Consider the following 26,640-nt stretch of genomic DNA (forward strand, 5'->3'; position numbering starts at 1 on the left):
GGGCCTTCAGTTAAAGTTTCTGGGCCACGGAGAAGACACACACCAACAGCCCAATTTGACTCTTGAGCCTTTTGAGGACAAGATCGCTGTTATCCCAAACCTCCTGCATCTGGGCTTTTCTGTGTGCAGTAAATTATATACTATTCCACAAGGTTCACACACACACACACACACACACACACACACACCCATCAACACAGTAAGTCGAGATAAACCACAACTCCCATAAACAGGAACTTTATTAAGCTACATGTTACATAAAAGAACATATAAATGGACCTTTAAATACATTCAGTTCATCTTAAACAACTTATATAGAAACTTATTTACATTTCTCCATTATATACTTAAATTATTTTTCAAAGCTTACTACCGATAAAAGGTAATAGAATGATCACCTGCTCATACAGATGCATACACAGAAGCTCCACAAGGGTAAGTAAAACCCCGCTTCTCAAGAAACTCAGCTTATTAGGTTTCAAAGCAACAATGTTCTGAAGGTGCTTCCTTCTGAGCAGGCCTTTGACATGAGGCCTCTGCTATGGAGGTGCTGGCGGTCAGTTCGGAGAAGCTGGTCCTGGGGTAGATGGGTCCTTGGTTGTCTGTAGTAACTTGGACTCTTGGAGCTAGAGGAACCTCTAGAAACCATCACTGAGGCCATGTTCCCACTTCTCTGGCTGGGAAGCAGAGGCTTAGGGAGAGGGAGAGATTTGCCAAAGTCACACAGCATTAGCAACAGAACAGGGACTGGGACCCCAGTTGCCAGGATCCTACCTGGAGGTCCTGACCCCACCACTATCCACAATTCTTTTTTTTTTTTTTAATTTTAGGGAGGAGGGGGAAAGAGTGCACATTAGTCGGGGGAGGGGCAGGAGAACCCCAAACAGATTCCGTGCTAAGCTAGGAGCCTAACACAGGCCTCAATCCCATGACCCTGAGATCATGACCGGAGCCAAAATCATGAGTCGGATGCTTAACCGACCAGGCCATCCAGGCACCCCACTATCCACCAACTTTTGACCTCTTTCATCCATTTCCAGCCACCCATGGGCCCTATGTTTTGAACGTTGTTGTCTGCGTGGTTAAATATATGATTTCTTAGACTTTTTGAGATGATGAGAAGCAGTGCAGGATTTCCATAACCATTTTTGTGGGGCCAAGGAAATATCTACTCAAGGCCATTTTTATAAGGTTTTGTGATCAGGTGCCTTACTTATTTAGCCATAAAGCTTACCGTTTCAATCTAGCTGACTTATGGAAGCTCAAAGTTTCCAATTAATTTGGATGGAAGGCAATATTCTTGAGGAGGAAGACTGGAACATCAACCACATGGATTTGCTGAAATCCATCTACCACCGTTGGATCTAAAGTAAGGATTCACTAAGGTTTCACTAAGTGACCAAAAGTGGAAAAGGGCAGGGCGTAACTTTAAATAACAAGAAAGTTTCAAGAATCCCCTCATTTCCTAATTAGTCTCAAAAGGAAGTAGTGAAATGGGCAGTGAGTAGAAACAGTAAATGTTTTTTTTCTCTCCTTTCTTTTGAATAAAGCCTCCCCCCCCCAAAAAAAAATGTCCAGATAATATAATTTCTCCTAAAAGCAGTTTTTCTTCTGTTTTTGGTCTGTTTTTAAAAACTTGGTTTGGTTTTTCTCAGGATTTAAAAACCACTGTATCAAAGAAGAGATGTCAACATTAACAAGTATCATCCGGGACGCAGATCTACACTCTCCAGGCTCCAGGTGGGGTTGGCAAGAGAAGGGAGGGCTGGCTGCAGGCAGAGAGGAGGGAGGGAGAGGACAGGGACGGAAGGGTTCATTCTTCCCCGTAACGAGAGTGAACCCAAGTCTTAGCAGCCTTCACTCAGTTTTAGGACAGATACATAAATGGGAAAACACGAAGGGGAAGACGTGCTCCGCTCAGGAGCCCCTGATGCCTTTTCATTAAAATATGGATTTGTAAGTCCAGGAAGACCCCGCATCCTGCAGGAAGGCACTGCCCACCGCAGCCGCCCTGAACGCACGGGAGCACCCCATCTCCATGCAACCCTCACCCCAAGTCACACCAGCTGAGTGAGGCCGAGCGCCTTCAGGGAGGCGGCGCCAACCCCGACAGCCGGGGCTTGCGGAGAGTCCAGTTGGCAGCAGTGGGCGGCGTGCGGGACGTGGAACCCCGAGGCCCGGGAACGCGGGAGAATCAGGTCTTCATATTAAGGGTTTTGTCTTTTTTTGTTTGTTTTTCCCCCTGGGAGGCATTGCATTCTGCAAAAGGAACTAAAATACTTTTGCGATATTAAAAAATAAGTTGGACATAGAAAAACTGGCCGAGATTTTCTTTCCTTTCTACTCAGTGGGTAAGAACCGCATCTCCCCGGTGCATGCCAGTGGGGTCCCTGCTCTGGGAGGGGCCTCCGCGGCTGCACCCTCAGCGACAGGGGCGCCGACAGGGGCGCCGGGGCCGGTCCTCCCGCGCCGTCACTTGTCACTTCCGCAAGGGCTCGAGCATCCTCCCCAGCGCGGTCCGCTCCGAGGGCTTCAGCCGCAGGGAGGCGCGGTCCCCGGGTGCCCGCGCCCTCGGAGGGGCCTCCGCCCCCGCCCCCGGCCCCGCCGCCTCCGGCCACCTCCTGGGGGCCCGGGCGCTGCTGGCCCGCCGCAGGGCGCCGCCGCCGCCGCCGCCGTCCCTGGGGGCCGCATCCTCGGGGCCGCCCTTCGGCCTCGGCTGCCGCTGGGACGCCGCCCGGGGTACGCCGGGCGCTCTGGCCCCGGGCGGGGGGTCCGCGCGCAGCGAGCGGGACGAGGAGGCCACCGTGTTGCGGGCGAAGCTGGGCACGGGGGGCGGGGCGCGGGGCGCGCTGGGGGCCGGCGGGGCCGGGGGCTCCTCCTCGGGGCTGTCGGGGCCCTGCGGGCCGGAGCGGCAGATCTTGTTCTCCTCGGGCTTCTGTCTGGGGACGTTCCGCAGGGGCTTGGCGCTGGGCTTCTTGAGCGAGCCCCGCGGCTGCAGGGGGGGCTCCTTCCCCGCCCCCGCCGAGCCCCGCCGCGGAGACTCGTCCGAGGGCCCCCGGCCGCCGGGCGCCTCCCGCGGGGGCCGCTTCCAGCCCGCGGGGCCGGGGGCGCGGCCGGCCCTGGAGATGGGCACGACCTTGCGCATGCTCTCGCTCTCCGAGGCCGTGAGGGTGCGCACGGCCTTGGGGGCCGCCGGCTGGCTGCGCCGGGCAGGGCTGGCCTTGGGGGCGCCCTGGGGCGCTTCTTTGACCGAGCTTCTCCTGGCGGCCGCCGCATCCTTCCCCTTGGCGGGCCTGTCCCCGGGAAGGCTGTCCCTGCGGGCGGGGGGGCTCTCCTCGGACCCTGGAGCAGAGGCCTCCCCGACGGGGCTGGAGGTGGGGTGAGAGGAGACCTGGCTGCCTGGCTCCCCGGCCCCCGAGGACAGGGAGCCATCGCCCCCGCCCGCCTCCCCCGGCTCCGAGCAGTCCAGGGTCAGCGAGCAGTCGGTGGCATCGGAGATGTAGAACAGAAGCCCCGGGTCTTTGCTCTCAGGGTCGCTGCTGCCCACAGATACTAGAGCCTTGCCACTGGGTTCGTCAGGGGCAGCCGGGCCCCCCTCCAGGGCTGGGCTGAGACCGCCTGGGGCACCTGTGCCCACAGGCGTCAGGCCGCTGTGGCTGGCACTGAGCGACGGCTCGCTCCCATCCCCCGGAGACACGGGCACCCTGGAGCTGAGGTCATTCGCGGTCAACCTGGGCACCTCCTCTGGGCCCTTGGGTCCCTGAAGGTCGAACTGAGCCAGCCCTGTCACCAGCTCGTGCTCCTTAATCCCCAGAGCCAACGGCGAGAGCGGAGGGGACCGGGCCGGGCCCAGGCCCACGGGCTCACTATTCCTCTTTCGAAGGATGCTCACCCCACTGCGCCGAACTCGGGGGAAGGCGGGCGTAGGGTCCTCAGGCCGGAGGGCGGACAGCTGGCTCTGGCAAGATGATGAGGGCGGCTCGGGGTCCTCCTTTCGGCCCCCCGAGGCCTGAGGTGTATGTGCCTGGCCGGGGTCCTGGGCCTTCGGGTCCCCAGCCTTCGGGTCCATCCAGGCCAGCGTGGGCCGGGCCTGCCGAGGACTGTTCCGGGGCAAGCTGTTGAACTTGCTGGGCTCCTCGGGGCTGCCGGTGGAACTTTCCAGGAAGGTCAGCAGCTCCCGGTCAGCAAAAGCACCCAGGGAAAGGCGGGAGCGGCGGGTGTTAGGAGGTCGGTAGGAGGGGCTGACGGGCCTGGGTTGCAGGAAGGGGGGCAGGTCCTCCGTGCCCTTCTTGGTCAGCTGTTCCACGTCATTCTCACTGCTGCTCCGGCAAAATCCCCCAAGCTCCCCAGCCGCCCAGGAGCGACGCTTCTGTTCCAGCTCCTTCAGGCGCTGCAGCCGCCTCAGCTCCTGCACAGCCCGGTCGTGGTTGTCCTGAGGGAGGGGTGGAGAGAAGCCCAAAGACACATGAGACACAAGGGACCTGCGTGCAATTCCACAGCCACCTGCCTTAAGACCCAGCGAGAGTTACGTGCATGGAGGGCACCTGGCTCCTAAGCGTCACCAAGAGAGATGCTGTGGGTTTGCAGGCAGGAGGGTGTGGCGAGGGCTAGTTCTCCCCAAGCTGGCTGCGGACGCCACCAGCCCGTCTACGGCTATCATCAGATCCCTGGGCCCAATTTCCAGCTTGGCAGCCAAGGCACTGTGATTCCACACATGCCTGCCCCTCGACTCCGAAGGAACCCAGCATGGCTTCTAAGCGAGCAAGACAGAAAGGACTTCCGGGAAAGGGCTACCGAATCAATGGCAGAGAGAAAACAGGAGCCTGAGATCATACCTCCCAGCTGCATCTGTGCGGAGGACGCCTACACAGGTGCACGCACGTGCAGCACATTGTGCTTAACCACGATCTGAATGCATCAAAGTACACCCAGGCTACTAAGAGATGCCTTTCAAATCTGTGCTCTGAACACTCCCTGGTAAGGCAACACCAGAGGTGCCAGGGTGGCTCTGCCCTCATGCCCCACCCCCTTCCTACAACCAGACAAGAGGATCTGCTTTACAAAGCCTTCCACCACCCTCCACCCTGCTCCAAGTGCCCAGCCCTGCCCCAACAAAACCAAACCAGAACAAATGCACATCGTAAAGCACACTTCACCACCCGGCTGTGCACTTTAACTATATTTGTGGGGCGCCTCGAGTGGCTCAGTTAAGCGTTGGCCTTTGGCTCAGGTCATGATCTCAGGGTCTTGGGATCGAGCCCCACATCGGGCTCCCCACTCGGCAGTAAGTCTGCTTCTCTTTCTCCCTCTGCCCTTCCCCCTGCTCGTGCTTTCCCTTACATAAAGAAGTAAAACATATTTTATAAAATACATATTTGTCAGGCAGCCCAGGTGGCTCAGCGATTTAGCACCGCCTTCAGCCCTGGATGTGATCCTGGAGACTGGGGATCGAGTCCCACATCTGGCTCCCTGCATGGAGCCTGCCTCTCCCTCTGCCTGTGTCTCTCATGAATAAATAAATAAAATCTTAAAAAAATATATAGATGTCTCCTAGATGTGTGGCTCTCCCAACCCAAATCTGTCATTGACAGCACTTTTTACTTGAAAGTCAATTTTCTCAAATGGTGGATTTCCCTTCCATGTTTCTGTGAGGCTCTGGCTGGGGATGCGTGGCCCCTCCTGCAGTTCTGGCCAGGCCTCTCCAGTGTCCCAGGTCCCCCCAGGCCCTCTCCTCCAAGGCTGCCTGGAGTCGGGGCGGGGCCAGCTCCTGGTGCTCAGGACAGGTGGGTGAGAGAACCACACAGGTGGCCCCTTGGGCCTGCAGCATTCTGACAGGGACTAAGAACCTCAGAAAGAGCCAATTTGGCCTCCACCACCCACTATCACCTCCCACTGCTGAGCTCACTGCTTGGACAAGGGAGAGGAAACGTGGCCACAGGCTTAGCCTCCTTCTCTCAGCGGGAGAGAGAAGGAGGGGTTGAGAACTCAAGTCACTCTGGCCTACTCAGGGCTGGAGGGAAATCAGTCCCTCAAAGGAATTCAGCTGCGGACAAACCTGCATTTAAATACAGGGAGAGGTCTAACGCCCAAGCATTTAGTTCCTCATCACGGTCTGAAGTGGAGGGATGTTGTTTTTGTTTTTAACTGATAGATGGAAGTTGCAATTGCAAAGCCAAGCAACCCAGCCTCCTCTGGCTCCTCTACTGAACTCAGAGATTACTGGAACCGGATGCTGAGGGCAAGGAACGCAGCGGTACTGCTCAGACAGCAGCAGACTCCTGACTACTTGAGAATTTCGAAGCCGGCTCTGGCCAACCATCTGGCAATGGCCATGGTGCCTGAAACAGGGGAGAGGAGGCCCTCCGATCCTCCCACCGCGAGCAAGCATTCCCTAGGAGAGCACGTTCTTTCCCGGGGAGAGGGGGCGAGGAAGACACCCAGGACCTTCGAAGGAATGTGTGTCAGGGCTGCCCCATAAATGACCTTTCCGGGCCAGTGCTGCCAGGCCATCGGAGCAAGTGGCAGTGGCAGCGGCCTGGCGGCCGAGGAGGCCAGGGCTGGGCTCCGGCGATGGAGGCGCCCGGGCCTGGGGTGCCAGGGCCGCTTGCCTGGAGCCTGGTGGCGGCTGCTGCCCGCACCACTCTCCTGACACCCTGGAAACGCTGAACCATCTTTCCGCCAAGGGCAGCGGGCTGGGTCTGGAAGAGGGAAAATAAAAATCCACCCAGCGCGGGGAGCACGGCCACGCCGGCAGCCATACCTTAACTGCTTTGTTGAATTTGACACAGAAGTCTCGAAAGATCTGAAGGCACTCGTCCAGTTTCATGGTTTCTTGGTCTTCGCAGAAGAAATCCATAAGGGTGTGGGCCTCGTCCTGGAGCTCCTGCTTCCAGTGCTCTAGTTCCGTCAGCTTTTCCAAGGCAAACTGCGGGAAAACAGAACAGCACACGCTGGAGCCAACGGCAGCCGAGGCGGCGTCTGCGCCCGCCGGAGCCCGTGCCCCTGGGTTCAACTCCGGGCTTCGGCAAACGGAAGGCTTATGGCAAGTCCAGCGCCCTCAGAGCCAAAAGGAAAATGTTTATTAATAAAAAAATGTTTACTTATAAAACATATATACAAATATAAATATACAAATATAAATGTTTATTATAAATAAATAATGAGTCTTATAATGGCCAAGGGTTGACTTCAGGGTGTCAGAAGTCCCTTGTACTGATGGGTTGTCTTGTAGAGAGGGGGTTTGTTTATTTATTTATTTATGTACTTGCTTATTTTAAGATTTTATTTATTCATGAGAGACACAGAGAGAGAGAGGCAGAGACACAGGCAGAGGGAGAAGCGGGTTCCCCATGGGGAGCCCAATGCAGGACTCAATCCCGGGACCTGAGGATCACAACCTGAGCTGAAGGCAGATGCTCAACCACTGAGCCACCCAGGTGCCTGAAAGGGAGTTTAAACCTAATCTCAAATGATCTGTATTAGGGTCAGTATCACCTCCACGGACCGGAGGCCCCCTTGCCCAGACAAACTCCCCAGTCAAGGCTTCTTAACCGTGGTGTTTATTCCAGTTAGCTCAGAAGCACAGTCGACAGTCCATGCTTGCACCCCACCCATTCGATTCAGGACTTCTGCTGTGTTAACTACCACTAACATTTTGTTACAACTCCCCAGGAGATTCTGAAGAGTCTTCATGGTTAATAACCACTGCCCTACACAAACCCATCCTCTTCACATCTTCACTTTCTCCTAATCCTTCCAGAACAGTCTCCGGTGCCTCCAGATTCTGGCATCAGGGGTGCCTGGGTGGCCCAGGTCACGATCCTGGGGTCCTGGGATCGAACCCTGCATTGGGCTCCCCGCTCAGCAGGATGTCTGCCTCTCCCTCTGTGTCTCCCCCTGCTCATGCTCTCTAGTAAATAAAATCTTAAAAAAAATAGATTCAGGTACCGCCACCACGATGAAGGATAAATGAAAGAAGTTTGCTTTCCTCCAGTGAGCGCCCAGCCCAGCATTTTTCAGGATGCGGATCTATCAGGAGCACAAGCACCCTTCCCTGACAGCAGCGCGTGACATTTACGCTGAAAGGAGGTAGCAGCTCCTTAGAGGAGCCACAGCCCCAAGGGGACTGAATATTTGGGATTACACTCACGTCTTTCTGTTTTACTGGGCAACAAGGCTTACGTGAAGAAGGAACGCACGAGGCATATTACTTTATAAATCACACTTCCCATGTTCTTAAAAAGTCTTATATTTGAGAAACTTCCTTTGAGTGGAGGGGCAGGTGTCGGAAATGTGAAGATACAAACTGCCCACCCTCAAGGAGTGGAACTGCTGCTAAGCCATACTTGAAGAGTGAAGAGCAATTCTGAGACGACTCATCACCTCCCACCCACCCCAACACATTTTCCCCCTTAAAAGTCCTTTTCTTACACCAAATACATTCAAGAGGTAGTAAGAAACCCAAACCACTGAGGAAACTGAATACCAGAGAAAGTAACCATCTGAGTCAGTAGCCCAAGGCAGTGCGTGCATTCATGCTCTATTATTCTTTACGGAGAGAAGGGTATTAATGAAAGGATAAATCTTTGCCTGTCATTCTTCCACAGGGGGAAAAGGTGGATTCCAGCCAAAAATAACTCAACTGCAGAAAAATAGGACTCTTGACAAGAATCTACATGGGAGCTTAAGCTCCGCCTCCTGTGGCTCATCACTAGATCCGGTGGGGAAAGAGAGAGAACCAGGAAGGAAAAACTCACACGCACTGCTGTTGCCCTTAGGACTTGGGAAAGAGAAACATTCCGAATATGTGTGTGAACAATCACCAAGCTCAGACGGTTTTTTTGGCCGAGAGTTAGTTTTCTACACAGTCTCCTGACTGTGTCCCAAACTACACTGGCCAAGTGTGATCGACAAGAGATGAGCAGTTGTCCTACCAAATTCAACTTTCTAACTTGCCTGCTCCAGACCCACGTTCCAAACCAATTTATTCGTTGCTTCTTGCCCAGAGGGTCAAAACCCTGAAACAGATTTGCAAAACTGTGTCCTTATCTTTTTTTTTCTGTTCAAGAAACTTCAATGTTTCCCCATTGGCTAAGAGCACAAAAAGTTCAAAATTTTCAGATTGGCGTTCAGAGCCCTGCATGTACTGACCCTACCCTACCTTACAAAATTATACCTCTTCCCTCCATTTTAAAAGCAATTGAACATAAAAAAAGAAAAATAGTGTGTGGGAACATTCTATTTATACAGATACAAATGAGTACTAGAAAGAAGCATTTAGAGTTAAAACAAGGTTGCCTTTAAAGAGCAGTCCAGAGGTGCAGCTGAGACAGAGCTGTTTTTCATCACAAGCCTTTCTGTACTACTACGTAGCATAAAATATTAACGTTTCATTTAGGAGCCAGGGAAGGAGACATCCAGAATTCTCAGCTCACTGTGGGATGTGCCTTCTCCCTCAGTTTCTGACTTCCCTCATTTGTTGGCATGTGCTAACTGCTGCGTACTTTCTTACCTACTGCTAGGTACTTTCTCTCAAAGTGAGAGAAATCTATGCATTTTAAAGAGAATATTTGGGCAGCCCAGGTGGCTCAGCAGTTTAGCACTGTCTTCAACCCAGGGCGTGATCCTGGAGACCCAGGATCGAGTCCCACGTTCAGCCCCCTGCATAGAGCCTGCTTCTCCCTCTGCTTGTGTCTCTGCCTCTCTCTCTGTGTTTCTCATGAATGAATAAATAAAATCTTTAAAAAAAAATAAAGAGAATATTTGTTTGGTTATATTTGAAAGAAAATACAGAACACATGTTTAATAATAAAAATAAACTTCCAGCAGAGCCAAATGAAATGTTTGCTGATGGGAGCTGAACCTTACAATTTTTGCGGTAGCTTAATTACAGTAAAACAAGCAAGAGCTTAGGTTGGTACAACATCTGGAGCACACTGTTCCTGGCACCAAGAGCAGCCCTTCCATGCAAACTCCACCTTGCAAGGCTCCAAGCACTGATATTTAAGGTAGCACACCACTTCCCTAAGATTGAAGGCATGAAAAACCGCCACTTTTTTTTTTTTAAAATAAGGAAGATAAAAGAAGTATGTCAGACTATGTGATTAGTGAGTCACAGTGAGCTGTCACAAACATGTCCACTCTGCTGGTTTTTGTTGATGTTATTCAGAGCAGCTCCTGACACACCCTGTGGAGCTGATGTATTTGGCGTGTTGATAGGCACAGCTATCATGTGTGCTCCCGCTCTCATTATAAAACATGCCAAAACGGAGCTTGTTTCTTCAATAAAAACAAGTGAAGGAACAACAGCCCAAGTTCTCAGGTGTCTACGGTTTCTGTAGAACTTTGTTCTGTTGTCCAGAAGTTTGATTAGGAGGCAGAAACTCCCACGTGAGTTGCCGGGCACAAGCTGCCAAGTGCTAGCGAGGTATGCTGATACCAATGCACTATGGCGTGCGTGGTGTGATGATGTAAATCAGGCGGGATAAACGGAGGCCAGCCCGCAACCAACGCCTTAGGTTCAAAGCACATTCAACATCCCCTGCTAGGAAACCAACCCAGCAAAGGATGGGCACTGAAATACGAAGTTCCTTTTACTGACTCAGGGGGGGAAAATAGGAATGGGAACCTGCTACTTCCCCAAAGCCGTGCAGACAGATTTTACCAGCCCCGGCAGGTGCTGCTGAAAGCCAGATGGAGACAGGTGGACTCGAATCACCCACAAACCTGAAGGAAATCTTCCATCTGCTGACAAAGTTCACCATCCCGCTGAATGTTTTCCCTCAGAGATCTGGTCCTGATAAAGAGCGAGTGCAGCTCGGCCTCTGTGTTATCCAGAGATAATCTGAAAGAAGAAAGGGGAGAGTGGGCAGTTGCCACAGGGAAGCCATGTGTCATGGGACAGTAAACAAGACCAACTGCTGGTCAAACCTAGAAGCAGAGGGCAGAGGGGTCACGATGACATTTACCACTCCTGTATTTAGAGTTTCCGCCTGTTTTTTTAAGAGTCCATTTCTTCCTCGAGACACATTTGTTCAAAGACAGAAGGCTATAACTTTGTCCTTGTTGGTGAGATAACAAAACCATGAGACTCGTAGAGCTGTTCATAAAGGCGGTCTGAACACCTTTATGCAAGCAGCATAAAAAAACAGAAACAGGACTCAGATACTTCCACTTTTCTCTGGCACAAATACAAAAAGCTCCGACTCAAGCCCAGTAAGGCAGTGTACACATCAAGGGCAACAAGGAGATACTAAACAGATGTCATGTTGCCACCGACAGCCAGAGTGACCCTGGGTATTTCAGAGAGAACTAACAGGTGGCTAACAATTCTGCAAAGAAATGGCGGGACTGATTGCAAAGCTTTTGTTACTTCTGTCAAATCAGGACTAGGAGAGCACGAGCGATGTTTCTGCCATCTGGTAAAGTGAACAGGTGAAACGTAAAATCCAGGTGGAATTCACTTAGCAAACTCACAAACTAGGATGCTTTCATACTTCCATTGTGAATTCTAACTTTTCTTTATGCAATAGTACCCCACCTTCATTGGCCACTGGCACCCATCTATGATCTGTTTGTACTTCACCAATGTACTTCACCTTCCATTTCAAATAAACAAACTTTACAAAGTTTTTTCTAAGACAGTATCTAGCTAAACTTCCCCATCTAACTCTTATCAGAAGTGTCAGCTCAAAAATATAAAGGTTGTTTCTCTATATATATACCTCTTAGTAACATTTCTATACTAGTTGGAGGAAAAAATATTCCTGCACAAATTTCTTTTAAAAATTTAAAACCAGAATAGCTTATATCTTATAAATGATGCTCATTCACTGGGGTTAGGGGGGGTAATCTGAAAATCTGTAAACATGAACTATGAGCTATTCACAACTTTGGACTGATAATGTCACTTTGGGAAAGACATGTCATCTGTGCCTAGATGCTCACAGTCAATAATACTGAGACACTGGCCTATGACGGGGCTTAGCTTGAAAGAAAAGCTATCGTTCATGTATCTATGCACAGGGTTCACAGCTATCCTAACTGGATATAGTCACTCAGAGAGCAAATGTACAACTTGAAGTGGTGCATCGCAGCCAGTTCGCAAGAGGCCACCGTGGGTGTGGGTGCCTCTCCTGACTCCGCCCTCAGTGAGGCCACACTGGTAGCTTCAAATCTGCCATGGTAGCAGTATTTACACCACGGAAATCAGCAAATGCTACAAATCAGGATTTCTTTCAGTAAAAGCTGGTTATCAAACATGTACCATTGGATACATGGGTATGTTTTGTAAATTTAAAAACACAGAACTCAAAAATAGCTCCTATACACAGATTTTAGCTACGTTAAAATACACATCTATACTGGGATCAGAAGCAAACTAAGGTGATGTAAACACAGCTTATGTTTGGTAGATACTTTCTCTGTAAGGTTGAGTGACTAATTTAAAACTAAATCCTTTCATAACCCTTGATATGGTTCCAACTTCTTCTAGTGCAATAGAAAATAAATGTACCATGTTAGATTCTACAAGGAAATGGCCCTGGAAGTTTGACTGGTATATACCAACTCCCAAGGTAATAGGCTATGTTGTTTGAGCTCTATTTTTTGGGTGTGAAGGGATTTGAAGTTCTTAATCCACATTGGTTTTACACTGATGATATTCATTAGAAAAGACTGCAATATGTTTTTTAGATGAAAAATAAAGATTAATTTTTCAAAACCCCCAAAGTCCAAAGGTGCACACACACCTCTGTAAGCAAACAAAAGGAAGGTCTGAAAATTCAACAAGACAAAACTTTTTAAAGTTATAAAATATCATAAAGTTATAAAATAGTCACCAGTTTTCATTCAAAAGTAGTTTAGGAGCACCTGGGTGGCTCGGTGGGTTAAGCACCTACCTTTAGCTCAGGTCATGACCCCAGGGTCCTGGGATGGAGCCCTGCATCAGGCTCCCTGCTCAGTGGGGAGTTGGCTTTGCCCTCTGTCTCCCCCCACCCCCTGCTCGCGCTCACTCTCTCTCTTTCAAATAAATAAATCTAAAAAGTAGTTTTAAAAAACCAAAACTGAATTCTCAGCATTGATTTCCAGTCTTCTTTGCTTACCTAGCAGCCTCCTGAACGTGATGCAATTTTTCGGAAAAGTTTAAAAGAACAGCATCTTTCTTTTGGGCTTCCTGGAAAAAAAAAAGCAAGAGTTTTCTCTCACTATATGTATAAAATTGGAAGGAAACAATTATCCCGAGGCTTAAAGGAACCTTAAAGTTCTTGTTTTTAATGCCTGATGTATTTAAAGCAATTCACTGGAACATGAAGTATGATATTCTTAGTAAGATTTACCAGATCTCCCCTCCCAGAACAACCAATCCCAATGTGAAATACAATTCCATGTGCACACATACTCAATGGAAGTGGGTGGTGGCTTAGCAGGGCCCATTGTTTCGAAGAGAATCCAATATATCCTGCTTAAATACCACCCATACCGATGAGTATGCCTTTAAATGACCGAGATGCTTTCAGCTGCTAAACCAGTTTGCAAACTGAGTTAATCAGAAGGTGCACAAGCCATGGAAGTGTTTGGATTCTTTACCAGTTCAGGGGATACAAGGAAGGCCGCAATCTCCAACTGTGGAAACATCCCCCGACGGGGAAGGACCAAGGTACAGGGAGCCCCTGGATACATGGATCTAAAAGGACCACCAGACTACCGGCAAGGCACACAGGCTAAGGAACACATTTTCTGGTTTTAATGCCCTGAAAGCTAACTTTTAAATTCGTCCTGAGTTCAACATGTCCTTTGTCTTCTGAGGAATGGAGTGGTAACTGTGTGTATTATTTATGGAGAGCTTCCTATGTGCCCAACACTGAAGCAAGCACTTTATGGAATCGCCCCCTCAGCCTTCTTGGTACCTGTTTTGAAGTATCACTAGCCCCATGATTAGCTGAAGAAATTGAGGGTCTTAGTGTGTAAGTCACTTGTCTGAGGAATTACAGCTAATAAAGGGCAAGTCAGAATCCTAGTTCTGTCCTGTTCTGAAGCTCACACTAGAAACAAGCCCGGCTTCCTCCCCAGCTTAAAAGCTAGATCTGTGTGACTGCTGTCAAAACAACAAAGGTGATCCAATGAAGGAAAAACAAATCAGCACAGTTCGTAATTTGAGATAATTTAACGACAGACAGATGACTGTCGATAACTGAGTTTTCACCCTGTAACTGGTTGTTTTGGTCTCACAAGACCCAGTCAGAGATGGAGGTGATGGATGGGGTGCCAACCCTGTGCTTGTGGCAAGGCACACTCACTCACGGTTCACAAAGGGAAACAAATGCAAGTGATCTTTCTCATTGCTCTGGCTCCCTCCCTCCCTACATATAACTGGTCACAAACCTAGTCAACCCAACCCCGGGAAGGTCTCAACACCCAGGCATCTGCTCTCCATCCCTGTGGCCAGGACTGATTCTCAGCTCTCACCAAATGATCAGAGCCAACTTTGGCCAAAAGGTGTTCCATTTCTAGTTTCTCTCTCCACCACTCCAGCCCATCCTCCATACCGCCTTATCTTCCTAAAAACAAAGCCAACCTGGGCATGCCGTTATTCTATGCATAAACATCCACTGGCTCACCATTGCTAAAGCATGAACCCAAATTCCTAGGTGTTTAGGATGTTAATCCTTCATAATCAGGCTTCGCCAACCCTGACCCCGGCCTCCCCCAACCCCTCCACTTCCCTCCTAACCTACAACCCTAGGCACAGCTCTGCTCAGGAATCTGCAGAGAGCTTTTGCAAGCAGAACCTTCTTGGAAAAAAAAAAAAAAAAAAAAGAACCTTCTTGGAGCCCACTACGTCCTTTCCTGTGTGATGCCACCTTAATACCTGGGAAAAACCTCCCCACCTCCAGGGAGGATTCGTACTCATTGTCTCTCTGAACTCACCACTTCCTACCTGTGCAACAAAGTGCAGAAGATTCATCCCAGGTTTGTTTGCTTTTGTGTCTGCCAATTTGAGCAAAGAAGACAGTTTAAATCCTACTGCATTGCCAGCATACCCTCCCTAAAGAAGACAAATCAAAAGAAAAAAATATATACGTATACCTTCAGATGGACAAATAAAACACAGTATTTTAATTTTTTGGAATTTTACTTACTGCATTCATGATATTCCCTGCCTGTAGCACCAAGTGTAATATTGAATGTAGCTCCTCACATGACATCAGTTCTGTCAAAAAAGAACACGCCACAGTACCTTCAGCTTAAATGCACAAAGACAACCACCCTACCCGAGTTCAAGCGGACCTGAAGCAAGCTCTGACCCACACTGTGTATAAAGACTGGAAAAAAACAAATCAAGCAGCACAGTCTGTGGTGTAGCTAACATACCATTTGCTACTGGTAATCCATGGCCTAGTGTTTAACTGAGAATCAAATATCTATGAGACATTTCAACATCATAAAATACTTCAACAAGACTTTTCAAGTAGTGGGAAGTGCAAAGGCCTTATGAAAAGCAGCACACTGTCGTTATAGGAGCAACCTTTTTCTCAGCAATAATTTTTCCCTTCATATCCACCAGCCTTTGAGATTATATTTACAGAATATGAAAACTAACAGAGAGCAACATTTTGCTTAGTCTACGAGCTATGAGGAGATAAAAAATAAACAGGCTGGGATGACATGTAAATAACTTGCAAAGCACTATAACCCTTAGGGGCCAGGCACCCAGAGAGTCTATTTTATTCAAAACTATACATTTCATTTGGATTGACTTAAAGATTATAAAAGAGCTTATCAGTGTAATATATCTTTAAACTAGTTCTTTTTTTTTTTTAAGACTTTATTTATTTATTCATGAGAGACACAGAGAGAGGCAGAGACACAGGCAGAGAGAGAAGCAGGGCCCATGCAAGGAGCCCGATGTGTGACTCGATCCCAAGACTCCAGGATCACACCCCGAGCTGAAGGCAGACACTCAACTGCTGAGCCACCCAGGCGTCCCATAAACTAGTTCTTTAAACACAGAAGCTTTTGTACACACATGTATGCAAATTAACAATATCAAAAATTGTTAAGGTATTTAAAAAGCTAAGTTTGGTGATTATTAAAATAACAGTATACATAGATAATAAAGTCACCTATGAGTTTTTTATATTCTCCATTAAGTGTGGTATTACTTTCAAAAAATTATACTGGGATCACTGGCTGCATTATGTTATCTAAGAAAGCCAGTATTTGAAGGTTAACCAGATAAGAAACGTTTCCACCGTGCCCGCAAATTTGCATGGCTCAATATGAAAACTATTCCGTCTCCATGTGAACGAGAGGAACAGCCCTTCCAAAGTGGCTGCAATAGCCCTGGTGTGTACAGAAGAAATTTTAAAAGGCCTCCCTACTGCAAGAAGAAAAACTGCCCTTAATTCTTAGTCTCCTCTCTAAACTGAAGAAAATACGATGGGCTGAAGAGCAAAACTTTATCTCCACACAGGCCAGAGCAATTAAACAGGAAAACTGAATAGGAATCAATAGTTCTATAATGACTAGAAATCCAGAAAACCACCCAGAGGAATTCAGGCTGGCACTGAACACACTGGAAAATGTGAGGGTTAGGGAGCCCCAGAGATCTGCCTTGGAGATGAGGAGTGCCCACACATGTACTTAGCCTGTTTGCTCAGTGCCATAAATGCCAGAGGGCAAAACTCCATCACTATGGAGTGAGACAGGAGAGCAACCGCAAGGAGTCTACCCAAGCTCGGTAAGCAAGTTGGCAAAGAAATGAGAATGACCCCTTGCCCCTCTCAAATGTAAATAGCCCATAAGGTGTTAGAGTAGTAAGAGGAATCAGGTGGGAGAAGACACAGAGCAGAACCACTAGGTAGGGGATCCCTGGGTGGCGCAGCGGTTTGGCGCCTGCCTTTGGCCCAGGGCCCGATCCTGGAGACCCGGGATCGAATCCCACATCGGGCTCCTGGTGCATGGAGCCTGCTTCTCCCTCTGCCTGTGTCTCTGCCTCTCTCTCTCTCTGTGTGTGACTATCATAAATAAATAAAAATTTAAAAAAAATTTAAAAAATAAAAAAATAAAATAAAACTCCAAAGGTTGGGGGTTTGTTTTCAAAAAAAAAAAAAAAAAAAAAAAAGAACCACTAGGTACCTGCAGAAAAGTCACACTGGAGATGTCCAGAAGGAGTCAGGAGGAAAGGAGGTATGCTTCTGGAAAAGGAGGTCCTAGGCACCAGAAGCCAGAGGATGGGAGGCAGCGTGCGGCTGGCCTAAGTGCCCGGGCTTGGAGCACACTCACATATACTACACACACTGCACACACACAGAAAGCTGACCTAGGAGAACAACAGGAGCCAGCTGCAACCAGGGGTTTACTCTAAAGCTTGGGATGAAAGAAATCTTTTATGGGAGAAGAATATGCTAATTAATTAATTGGTCAATTAATCAGGGAGGAAAGTAAATGGCAATAAACCTTAATTGTTATTCCAGGTAATATCTCATTTTCCTTTTTATGGTGTATCAGAATTAGGACTTTGCATTTCTCATTTCAACTGAATGGTTTTTTAAAACAAACTGCTACTGCCCGGTGGCTCAGCGGTTTAGCACCGCCTTCAGCCCAGGGCCTGATCCTGGAGACCCGGGATCGAGTCCCATGTCGGGCTCCCTGCGTGGAGCCTGCTTCTCCCTCTGCCTGTGTCTCGGCCTCTCCCTCTGTGTCTCTCATGAATAAATAAATAAAATCTTAAAAAAAAAAAAAAAAAAAAGAAAAGAAAAGAAAACTGCTACCAAATGGGTGTAGCCACTGTGGAAAATAGTATGGAGGTGCCTCAAAAAACGAAAAATAGAACTACCACATGATCTAGTAATTCCAGTACTGAGTATTTACTCCAAAGACTGAAAACAGTAACTCAAAGGGATACATGCATCCCTATATTTATTGGGGCATTATTTACAACAGCCAAAATATGGAAGCAACCCAAGTGTCCATCAATAGATGGATGGATAAGGATGATATAGTGTATATACATACAATGGAATAATACTCAGCCATCAGAGAGAATAAAATCTTGCCATTTGTAACAACATGGATGGCTCTAAAGGGTATAATGCGGGCAGCCCAGGTGGCTCAGTTGGTTAAGCAGGCTGACTTTGGCTCAGGTCATGATCCCAGGGTCCCAGGACTGAGCACCACACTGGGCTCCCTGCTCAGGGTAGAGTCTGCTTCTCCCTCTCCCTCTGCTCCCCACCCCCCCGCCTCCAGCTTGTGCTTGTTCTTGCTCAATAAATAAATAAATAAATAAATAAATAAAGAAATCTTTTAAAAAAATTAGAAGACTGCTTACTAAAAAGAATAAAACCTAAAATAAAGTGCTATCACCAAAATTAATAAAAACAAATTACATAAAGCATTATGTGAGGGATCCCTGGGTGGCTCAGCAGTTTAGTGCCGGCCTTTAAAGGCCCAGTTATGATCCTGGGGTCCCAGGATCGAGTCCCACATGGGGCTCCCAGCATGGAGCCTGCTTCTCCCTCTGCCTGTGTCTCTGCCTCTCTCTCTCTGTGTCTCTCATGAATAAATAAATAAAATCTTAAAAAACAAACAAACAAACATCATGTGTTCACATACCTTTTGTAGCAGTTTTTAGAATTGTTATGTCTGTGTATAGGGAAGAACAAGAAGGTAAAAATTCCTTCTTTAGCACCATGGCTTCAATCCGAAGTGAATAGCTGGAAAATAAAAAGCAAAACTGTAGAATTTGATGTCATTAATTTTAAAACCTTGCTCTGTAAAGAACAGAGACAGATGATCCTTACTTTGGCACCTGAATCAGGTAGTGCAGAAAGGAGTCCGCCAGGGACAACTTGGACACATCTCCACTAAATGTTTTTAATTTCTTTATCTAAAAGACAAACAGAAAAAAGGGTACAGAAGAAAATAACTTGTGATTAAAATGTAACATTATTTTAGATTTCATCTTAGATTTCCTGTAAGAAAATAAGATTTCGGTGCTAACTTCAAATTAATAAAAACGTAGACCTAAGGAGAGATGGAAAAGGAAATCATCACATCCACTATGTTGGATGAGGAGAAACCAAACAAATTAGAAGGAGAAGTGCTGCATCATGTGTCTAAGTGTAAACAATCCCAAGAACCAGAGCCACAGGAAACCTCAGGAAGTTACTAAAGGGTCAGTTCTAAGGTTGAAAATTTTCTGTAAATTATAATCTGGAAGGGAGATCACTGGGAGAAGAAAGAAGAGACTGGGTCGTCATTATAACTGGGTCCTCTAGGTCCCTAATGAATATTTTGGCTACAGGGGATCCCTGGGTGGTGCAGCAGTTTGGCGCCTGCCTTTGGCCCACGGTGCAATACTGGAGACCCAGGATCGAATCCCGTGTCGGGCTCCCTGCATGGAGCCTGCTTCTCCCTCTGCCTTGTCTCTGCCTCTCTCTCTCTCTCTCTGTGTGTGTGTGACTATCATGAATAAATAAATAAAATCTTTAAAATAAAAAAAAAAATAAAAGAATATTTTGGCTACAGAATACTCCAGACTGGGTGAGGGCTAATAGACCTTTCTGGGGCCAAGTCGTCCCCCCCCCCCCCCCACAGAATAGCTTTATAAGAAGGGGCTACTGTGTGCCGAGGAGGGTACAAATGGCTCTCCAGCAGCAAGAGAAAGAGAGAAAGAGGTGGCTTAAGTAGCTGAGGGGTTAATGTCAAGACTTCCCCTATGAAAAAGATCAGGTAATAAAACAGGATGGACAGTCAGATGTCATTTTAGAAATTTTTAAGAAGCATCCACTATGCCCCTGTCCTGTCCACGCTCCATGCACACACCACAGGCGTGGGGAAAAGACTAGAAGGACCCGCCTACACGAGCTGACAGGATTACAGGGACTATTATTTTCTACTGCTGCTCGTTTTTATTTCCTAAAATGTCTATAATGATCATGCGTTACTCTTGTAAAAAATTAAACTCAACTAAAGGGGATTCTTTCAACCGTAGCAAAGAAAAACAAAAGACTTCTGACACAGGAATACAGCCAAACAGCTAGCAGGTGGGGATGGAAGCAAAGAGAAAGTCCTCAAACTGCCATCATCAGAGCAAGTCAGTGCCTCCCTCATGCAGAAACCTGGACCAACCCGACAGCAGAAACTTTTCTACGTCTGCGGTAGTAGAGGGTCTTCTGACAAAAATACTTTATGGTAAGCAGAATCTTGGGACTATGAGTCAACCAGACCGCTTATCTCTGCAGCTGACTGCCGCCAGTTAGCCCTGACCACCTTCCAATGCTCTCTGTACTCTCTTCCATCCCCTGGATTATGGTGGGTGCCCACAAAAATAACACGACTTTTCAGTGTCTTGAAAGACAGGAAATGACAATCAGAAGCAGAGAGGAGGGAATATCTGCAAAGATTCTCCAACGGAAGTATCTACATCAACTACCTGAAAATACAAAATTTAACAGTGCAGATGCACACCCTAGACTTAACTCTGGTGCTGAAGACTACAGGTCCCCCCCTCACCCAAATGGGCAGAAAATAGCCATTTATAGAATTGCATTACTTCCTCTACTTTTAGGGCCCCAAACTGATTTTTACCATTTTTAGCCATTCTCAATGTAAGGGCAGATGGAATTTCTGGTTTAGCTAAACCCAAATCAGTGCCTCGCTGCTGAACTGAAAAAGCCATAGGATGAATCCTGATCCCTTGTGAACTAGAGTTTAGCAATTCACTATATATGGGCAGGGGCAGAGTGAGGTTGTACCTTTCATAAGACCCATCTATGCAGCATGTGCAAAGCTTCTGAAAATAACAGCATAATTTTCTGTCTAAAGCATAAGACTAGGTCATGCTAAATAAACTTGGTAGATATTTCTATTAAACATGTGCTCAACTGTAACTGAACAATGATTAATCTCCTTCACTTATATAAAGAGCTAACAATGTTTATGGATTTCAAGAGAATGGTGATGGAAAGATAGTATTTAATTTAAATGCCATGTATACAGTTCTAATTCCATTTCAAAATGAGACTTATGTTCATTAAGAGGGATTACTGTACCTTCACAGTGGTAGGGAGGTAAAAGAGAGAGGTGAGCAAACCCTATAATTATCGTGCATTCTCGTCAACATCAAAAAGCATTTATCAAACATTGTTAGGCATAATTTTGTCGGCTGAGCCAAGTGACTCTCATTAGGACCGGGCTGTGCTCGGTTTCTGTCCTAATAGCACGCAGCATGCTCCTGGAGCCTCACACATTCCAAAGTGCAGACTTCCCTCATCCCATCTAATTCCACTCACATGGCCTTGAAATAGCAAGATTTCCCACCAGTGGACTCACCCGAGAGAAGACCCTGGGGGCCCTCTTCTCTAACATTCTCCCCTCAGGGGCAGAGTCAGCAAAGAAGGTAGAGATGAGCTGATGAAAATGTCAGAGGAGGCAACCAAACTGTGGCTGGAGAGAACAGAAATTTCCTACCACCTTCCAGCCCTGCCTGTGTCCCTGACAGTGATGCAGGGATGGGGCACGGGCCCCAGCGGAGGGAAGGGCCCGCAGGCTGCGGGCGGGCTCCCTTCCACCATCCACCCAGCTCCTACTCCAGACTCCTCCTTGTCCCCTTTCTGGGGACAGGAATACTTGCTCAGGACAACGAACCCATTCCCAGGGCTTTTATTTCTGGGTCTACCTTCTTCCTCTGCAATTTTTTTTTTTTTAAGATTTTATTTACTTATTCATGAGAGACACAGAGAGAGAGAGGCAGAGACACAGGCGGAGGGAGAAGCAGGCTCCCCCTGGGGAGGCCGAGGCCGAGGCCGAGGCAGGCCTCGATCCCGGGACCCCGGGATCACGCCCCGAGGGGGAGGCAGGCGCTCAACCCTGCTCTGCGAGGCTCTCAAGGTGAACCAACGTGCCAGAGAGAAGATCTGTGGTGCAGGGCGGAGAAGCGCTGAAAACAAATTAACCTTCTGCCGGCTGGTCGCGGAGAACGCACGGCAGCAGGGGGCTGTTTCCGCTCCTCTTTTTCAACACGCTGATAAGATTACGGATCACCCTCACCCGGATCACCCTCACCCGGGGATCACACGGCTGGGGGCGGCGCGAGGGGCGGCGCGAGGCGGGGCTCCGAGAACCTCTGCCCTTCCTTCCCCGAGCGCTGCAGCGGGAGGAACCGCTCTGGGGTCACACGAGCCGCGCGCAAGCCCACCTCCCTCCCTCTCCGGCCCGCCGGCCACGCGACACTGGGGCACTTCTAGCTAAGCCGTGTGAGCCTCAGTTTCCCGGCTGCAAAGTCACCAGCATCTGCGCTGTCGCTGCGCGGAGTCGGTGCAGAAGACGCGCAAGATCATCAGAGCGAGGACTTGGTGGCTTCCCGCAGGCCACGCGCTTGGACACATCCTCTCGCTCGGCTGGATTGTGCCCTGCCCAGGGCCCGGGACACGGGGGGGGGGGGGGGGGACGGACACCCTCGATAAATGTTTAGGCCCTTCTTGTGCTAAAAATGAGCTCAGGATGTTACACAAGGCCCAGCAACACGCAGCTACGCAGACACTTGTGCACTTATTGACACGCTGCTGCCACATTCCTGAGCCTCTCTCCCTGGGCCCCGGACTCCTCGGCCTCTTCCCCAGGCTCCACCCTCTCCCCAAGCCCCTGGGGCTGGCCCCTGTAGGGCTCCCGAGGTGCGCGGCAAGGCCAGGGCATGGGCCCCCCCGCTGCGGTGGCTTAGGGAGGGGCGGCCTCGCCGGGCCTGTCAGGGTGTTCCTGTGAAGGAAGCTCCCAGCTGAGTGTGGAGGGTGTGGTGAACTGAAGCCAAGAGGCAGTAACGTAAACAAGAAGTGTGACCAAGTTTGTCGGATATTCAGAGCGAAGATGACCCTGCCGGCAGGAGGGTGACAGGAGAAGCAGCTGCGGCCTGGTTCGGAGGGGGAGCCAGTTCCCCATCCCGAGGCGGTTCCAGCCCAGCAGGCCGCGGGCTGGGGGGTCAGTGACGGGCCCAGGACTCTGGGCAGCACGCCTGGGGGGGCTTAGTCACCTTGCCCACCACGAGACATCTCCTCTTTGAATTACGACCCACCCCCCCCGCCCCCCGACACACACAACTCAGAGCTTTTTTAAACCCGGGAGCCTCCACAGCTAAGTTGCTTTGAAATATCCCTGAGTCTCCCAAAGCCTGCGCCTTCTCTAATCACCTCTGAATTTAAAATTAGAAAGGAAGATGTTAAGGAAACCGTATTTGATCGCCCACCTCTTCATGGCACGAAGCTGGCAGCCTCCCTCACGCCTAACCTCCCTTCAGTTAGAAATTTCTAAGAGCCTTTCCGAGCACGCTCCCTCGTATTATCACAATCACGTCTGATCATCACTTAAAGGAGAGAGGAGGGCAGTCAGGAGTGGGCACCAGAGCAAGCCCTAAGGAAGGGGCATGAGAAAAGCCCAAGCAGGAATAAGGTTTCGAGAACCACTCGATGTTTTTAAAATTCCAATGAATTAAACCCTATTTATCCTAAATTAAAGACTTTTGAAACTCTCATTCTCTACATTACAAAAAAAAAAAAAAAAAAAAAAGACTAAAGACTGTTAAGTATCTAAGATCCAGGGTAAATTATAATTTGATGTACCTTTCTCTCAAGACTTTAAGATCCTTTATCATCATTAATAAATGCTGGTAGTTAATCTTGGCTTAGGTAAATTACACTTAATTTGCAAACAGAAAACCTGACAGAGAGAGAGAGGTTCAGATTATCAAATATACCTAGGACACCCAGTTACCTAGTAAGACCCTTGAGTTGGCACTGTGAGTTTACCACTGATTGATGTGGAAGAGAAAGTTCAGATATATACTCCTCTTGTCATTTATGGCACTAAAATCAAATTCCATAAATTATGTGTGGGAAGAGGAGTGGGATGGGGAAGAGAGGAACCAGCAATATGGGTAAAAGGAGAACTTAAGACTTTTTACTTTGTAAGAGTCTACATTATTCAAATGTTTGTAAGCACAGGTATTCATGTTATTTCTTACTGAATTTTTTCAGGGTCTCCTTCAGAAAAAAAAAAGGCGACATTCTGGTTTGGTTTTTTTTGTTTCTGTTTTTTTCTATGAAGCTCCTAACCATTCAACAGTTTAGTTAATTCAGTCCAAAAAAAAAAAAAAAAAGATCAATAACTTTATATTGCGGTACTACATTGCTATCAAAACAATTTTTACCTTTCAGTCAATTACAGAGACATTTATTAACAATTTATTAACAGTTTACCTATCTCTCCAAAATTTTAGAGCAGCTTTATTCAAAAGTGGTTCCCTTTCATTTTTTTTGTATAAAAAGTACACATATTTATAAAATAACCTTGGTACAGCTTAGGCAAAACCCATCACTGGTGATGGAAAAGGAAACCAAAGTTTACTGAGGTCTCATGTGCCAAGAGCCATGTTCGATGCATGGCTAGGGTTTCAGCATCCTGGCAATTCGGTGAGGCAGGCACCATCATCCTCGCTGCAAAGGCGCAGAAACTAAGTTCACTGGAGTTAGGAAATTTGCCCAAGCAAGGGTACAGGTGCAGTTTTAAGCATCGACTCCCTAACTCCGCAACGAATGCTCTCTCTGCTAGGTCACTTTTTACTTTTATGTGAGAAAACTCTGGCTCTGGGTAGCAGCGTGACCTTCCCATGTGAGTTCTGACACTCTGAAAAATGTTCAGCTTTTATCACCACTCCTAATATCTAAAACTCATGTGCCAAATTCCTTACCTCCTCTGACTCCGGCAGAAGCTTCAGAAATTCTCGCAACGTCTCTGATCCATAATGCTCGCTCTTTCCTTGATGAATATCTTCTACAATGGACTGAGGAGACCTTGAAAAGGCAATAATCAGATTCCATTTCACGTTTGTTGGAGGGCCGAAGAAACACAAGTCAGTAGAAATTAAAACAAATCACCTCTATTCTTTTTCCACCCAGCCCTTCTTTCCAGTCTGAGGGATGTGACCTGCTGTGTCAGTGATCACAGGAGCCCCACTGCAGGGAAAGCGGGGATCCTGACACACCACCCAGGGGCCCCTTTTCCCAGAAGCCCATCCTCGGGCATCCCAGAAAAGCTAAATGTGACAGCAACCACTGAGAGTCTTACTGGGAGAAGAAAAGCAATCCCCTGTGGTCACATGGAAACCTGTGGAGCCTCTCCTTTCCACTTTAGAATACTGGCACTTTTTCTTTTTTTTTTCTTTTTTAAGATTGATTTATTCATGAGAGACACAGAGAGAAGGACGCCTGGGTGGTTCAGTGATTGAGCATCTGCTTTCAGCTCAGGGCGTGATCTCAGTTCTGGGATAGAGTCCTACATCGGGCTCCCTGCGAGGAGCCTGCTTCTCCCTCTGCCTATGTCTCTCATCAATAAATAAGTAAAATCTTAAAAAAAAAAAAAAAAAGAGAGAGAGAGAGAGAGAGACACACACACACACACACACACAGGCAGAGACATAGGCAGATGCTCAACCACTGAGCCGCCCAGGTGCCCCTAGAATACTGGCATTTAACCACTGCCAACCAACCAGTCCAACCTTTGCTGAGGGGCAACACTACAGATGAATTTATAAATTCCCTGGCATGGCAGGCTTGAGCAGATCCCCTCAGGCAACTGCCTGTACTTCAAGCCACCAGGTTATGTTTTCATGCAGGGAAACAGCAGAGAGTGACAGGCACTTGCATACTCATCACACCATGTGTCTAAGGAGGATATGTAGGTATGCAGAATGACTTTCGCTCATATTAGAAGCTGAATTTTCAGCTCAGCCACACCCATAGACTGATGCTGACAGCATGGATGTGACTAAAGTTGCAAATGGGTGCAAAAAACCTTACTTCTTAAATTGCTTAAGAAATATCCCAATGTTCATGCTCCGTTTTGCATCCACGATAGTAATCTGGAAAAAAACAGACACATGTAAGACTATTAAAGTGCAAATTAGAAGAGTTGGATGGAAGGAGAGAATTATAACCTATCAAAAAACAACACTATTAAAAAACAAAATAAAACACTATTTTAGAAGAGAAATATATGTAAATCTGATTATTAGTCAATACACCTAATATAGTTTTGCAAATATTAAAATATCATTTCCCCAAACTTACTGCAATGATCTATTTCCTTAGCTATAATAACTATACAGGTCTATTTTAATCTTATATAACTTTTTTTTGAGAGAGAGAGAGAGAATATGCATGTGCATAAACTGGGGGAGGGGCAGAGGAAGAGGGAGAGAGAATCCCAAGCAGGCTTCACACTCAGTGCAGGGCCCAGCCAGGGCTTAATTTCAGAACCCTGAAATCACGACCTGAACCAAAATCAAGAATCAGTCGTGGGGCACCTGCATGGCTCAGTAGGTTAGGCATCTGCCTTCAGCTCAGGTCATGATCCCAAGGTCCTGCAATCGAGCCCCATGTTGGGCTCCCTATTTAGTGGGGAGTCTGTTCCCTCTGCCTCTGTCTGCTGCTCCCCCTACTTCCGCTCTCTGTCAAATAAATACATAAAATCTTCAAAAAAAAGAGGCAGATGCTTAACTGACTGAGCCACCTAGGTGCCCCAATCTTATATAATTTTTAATGAACAATGTATATTATTTTTTTAATTTAGCAGTTTCCTCTTAGAATA

At 47.8% G+C, this 26,640-nt stretch overlaps 1 protein-coding gene across 3 annotated transcripts in view; it reads right to left on the reverse strand.

Moving 5' to 3' along the window:
• Positions 1-221: 221 nt before the first annotated feature.
• The window catches only part of FHDC1 (FH2 domain containing 1), a 42,435-nt gene continuing 16,016 nt past the window's right edge, over positions 222-26,640 (reverse strand). For all 3 annotated transcript variants that reach the window (XM_055336370.1, XM_055336371.1, XM_055336372.1), the window contains exons 3-12: positions 25,851-25,912; positions 24,743-24,845; positions 18,804-18,889; positions 18,616-18,716; positions 15,141-15,211; positions 14,939-15,046; positions 13,104-13,174; positions 10,726-10,843; positions 6,761-6,925; positions 222-4,432 (exon numbers count right to left, since the gene is read on the reverse strand). In XM_055336370.1, coding sequence (XP_055192345.1) covers positions 2,480-4,432; positions 6,761-6,925; positions 10,726-10,843; positions 13,104-13,174; positions 14,939-15,046; positions 15,141-15,211; positions 18,616-18,716; positions 18,804-18,889; positions 24,743-24,845; positions 25,851-25,912 — 2,838 coding nt within the window. In that variant the 3' untranslated portion in view covers positions 222-2,479. The remainder of the gene's footprint in view (positions 4,433-6,760; positions 6,926-10,725; positions 10,844-13,103; positions 13,175-14,938; positions 15,047-15,140; positions 15,212-18,615; positions 18,717-18,803; positions 18,890-24,742; positions 24,846-25,850; positions 25,913-26,640) is intronic.

The sequence above is a fragment of the Nyctereutes procyonoides genome, unplaced genomic scaffold, assembly GCF_905146905.1.
Source record: "Nyctereutes procyonoides isolate TBG_1078 unplaced genomic scaffold, NYPRO_anot_genome, whole genome shotgun sequence".
Taxonomy (NCBI): Eukaryota; Metazoa; Chordata; class Mammalia; order Carnivora; family Canidae; genus Nyctereutes; species Nyctereutes procyonoides.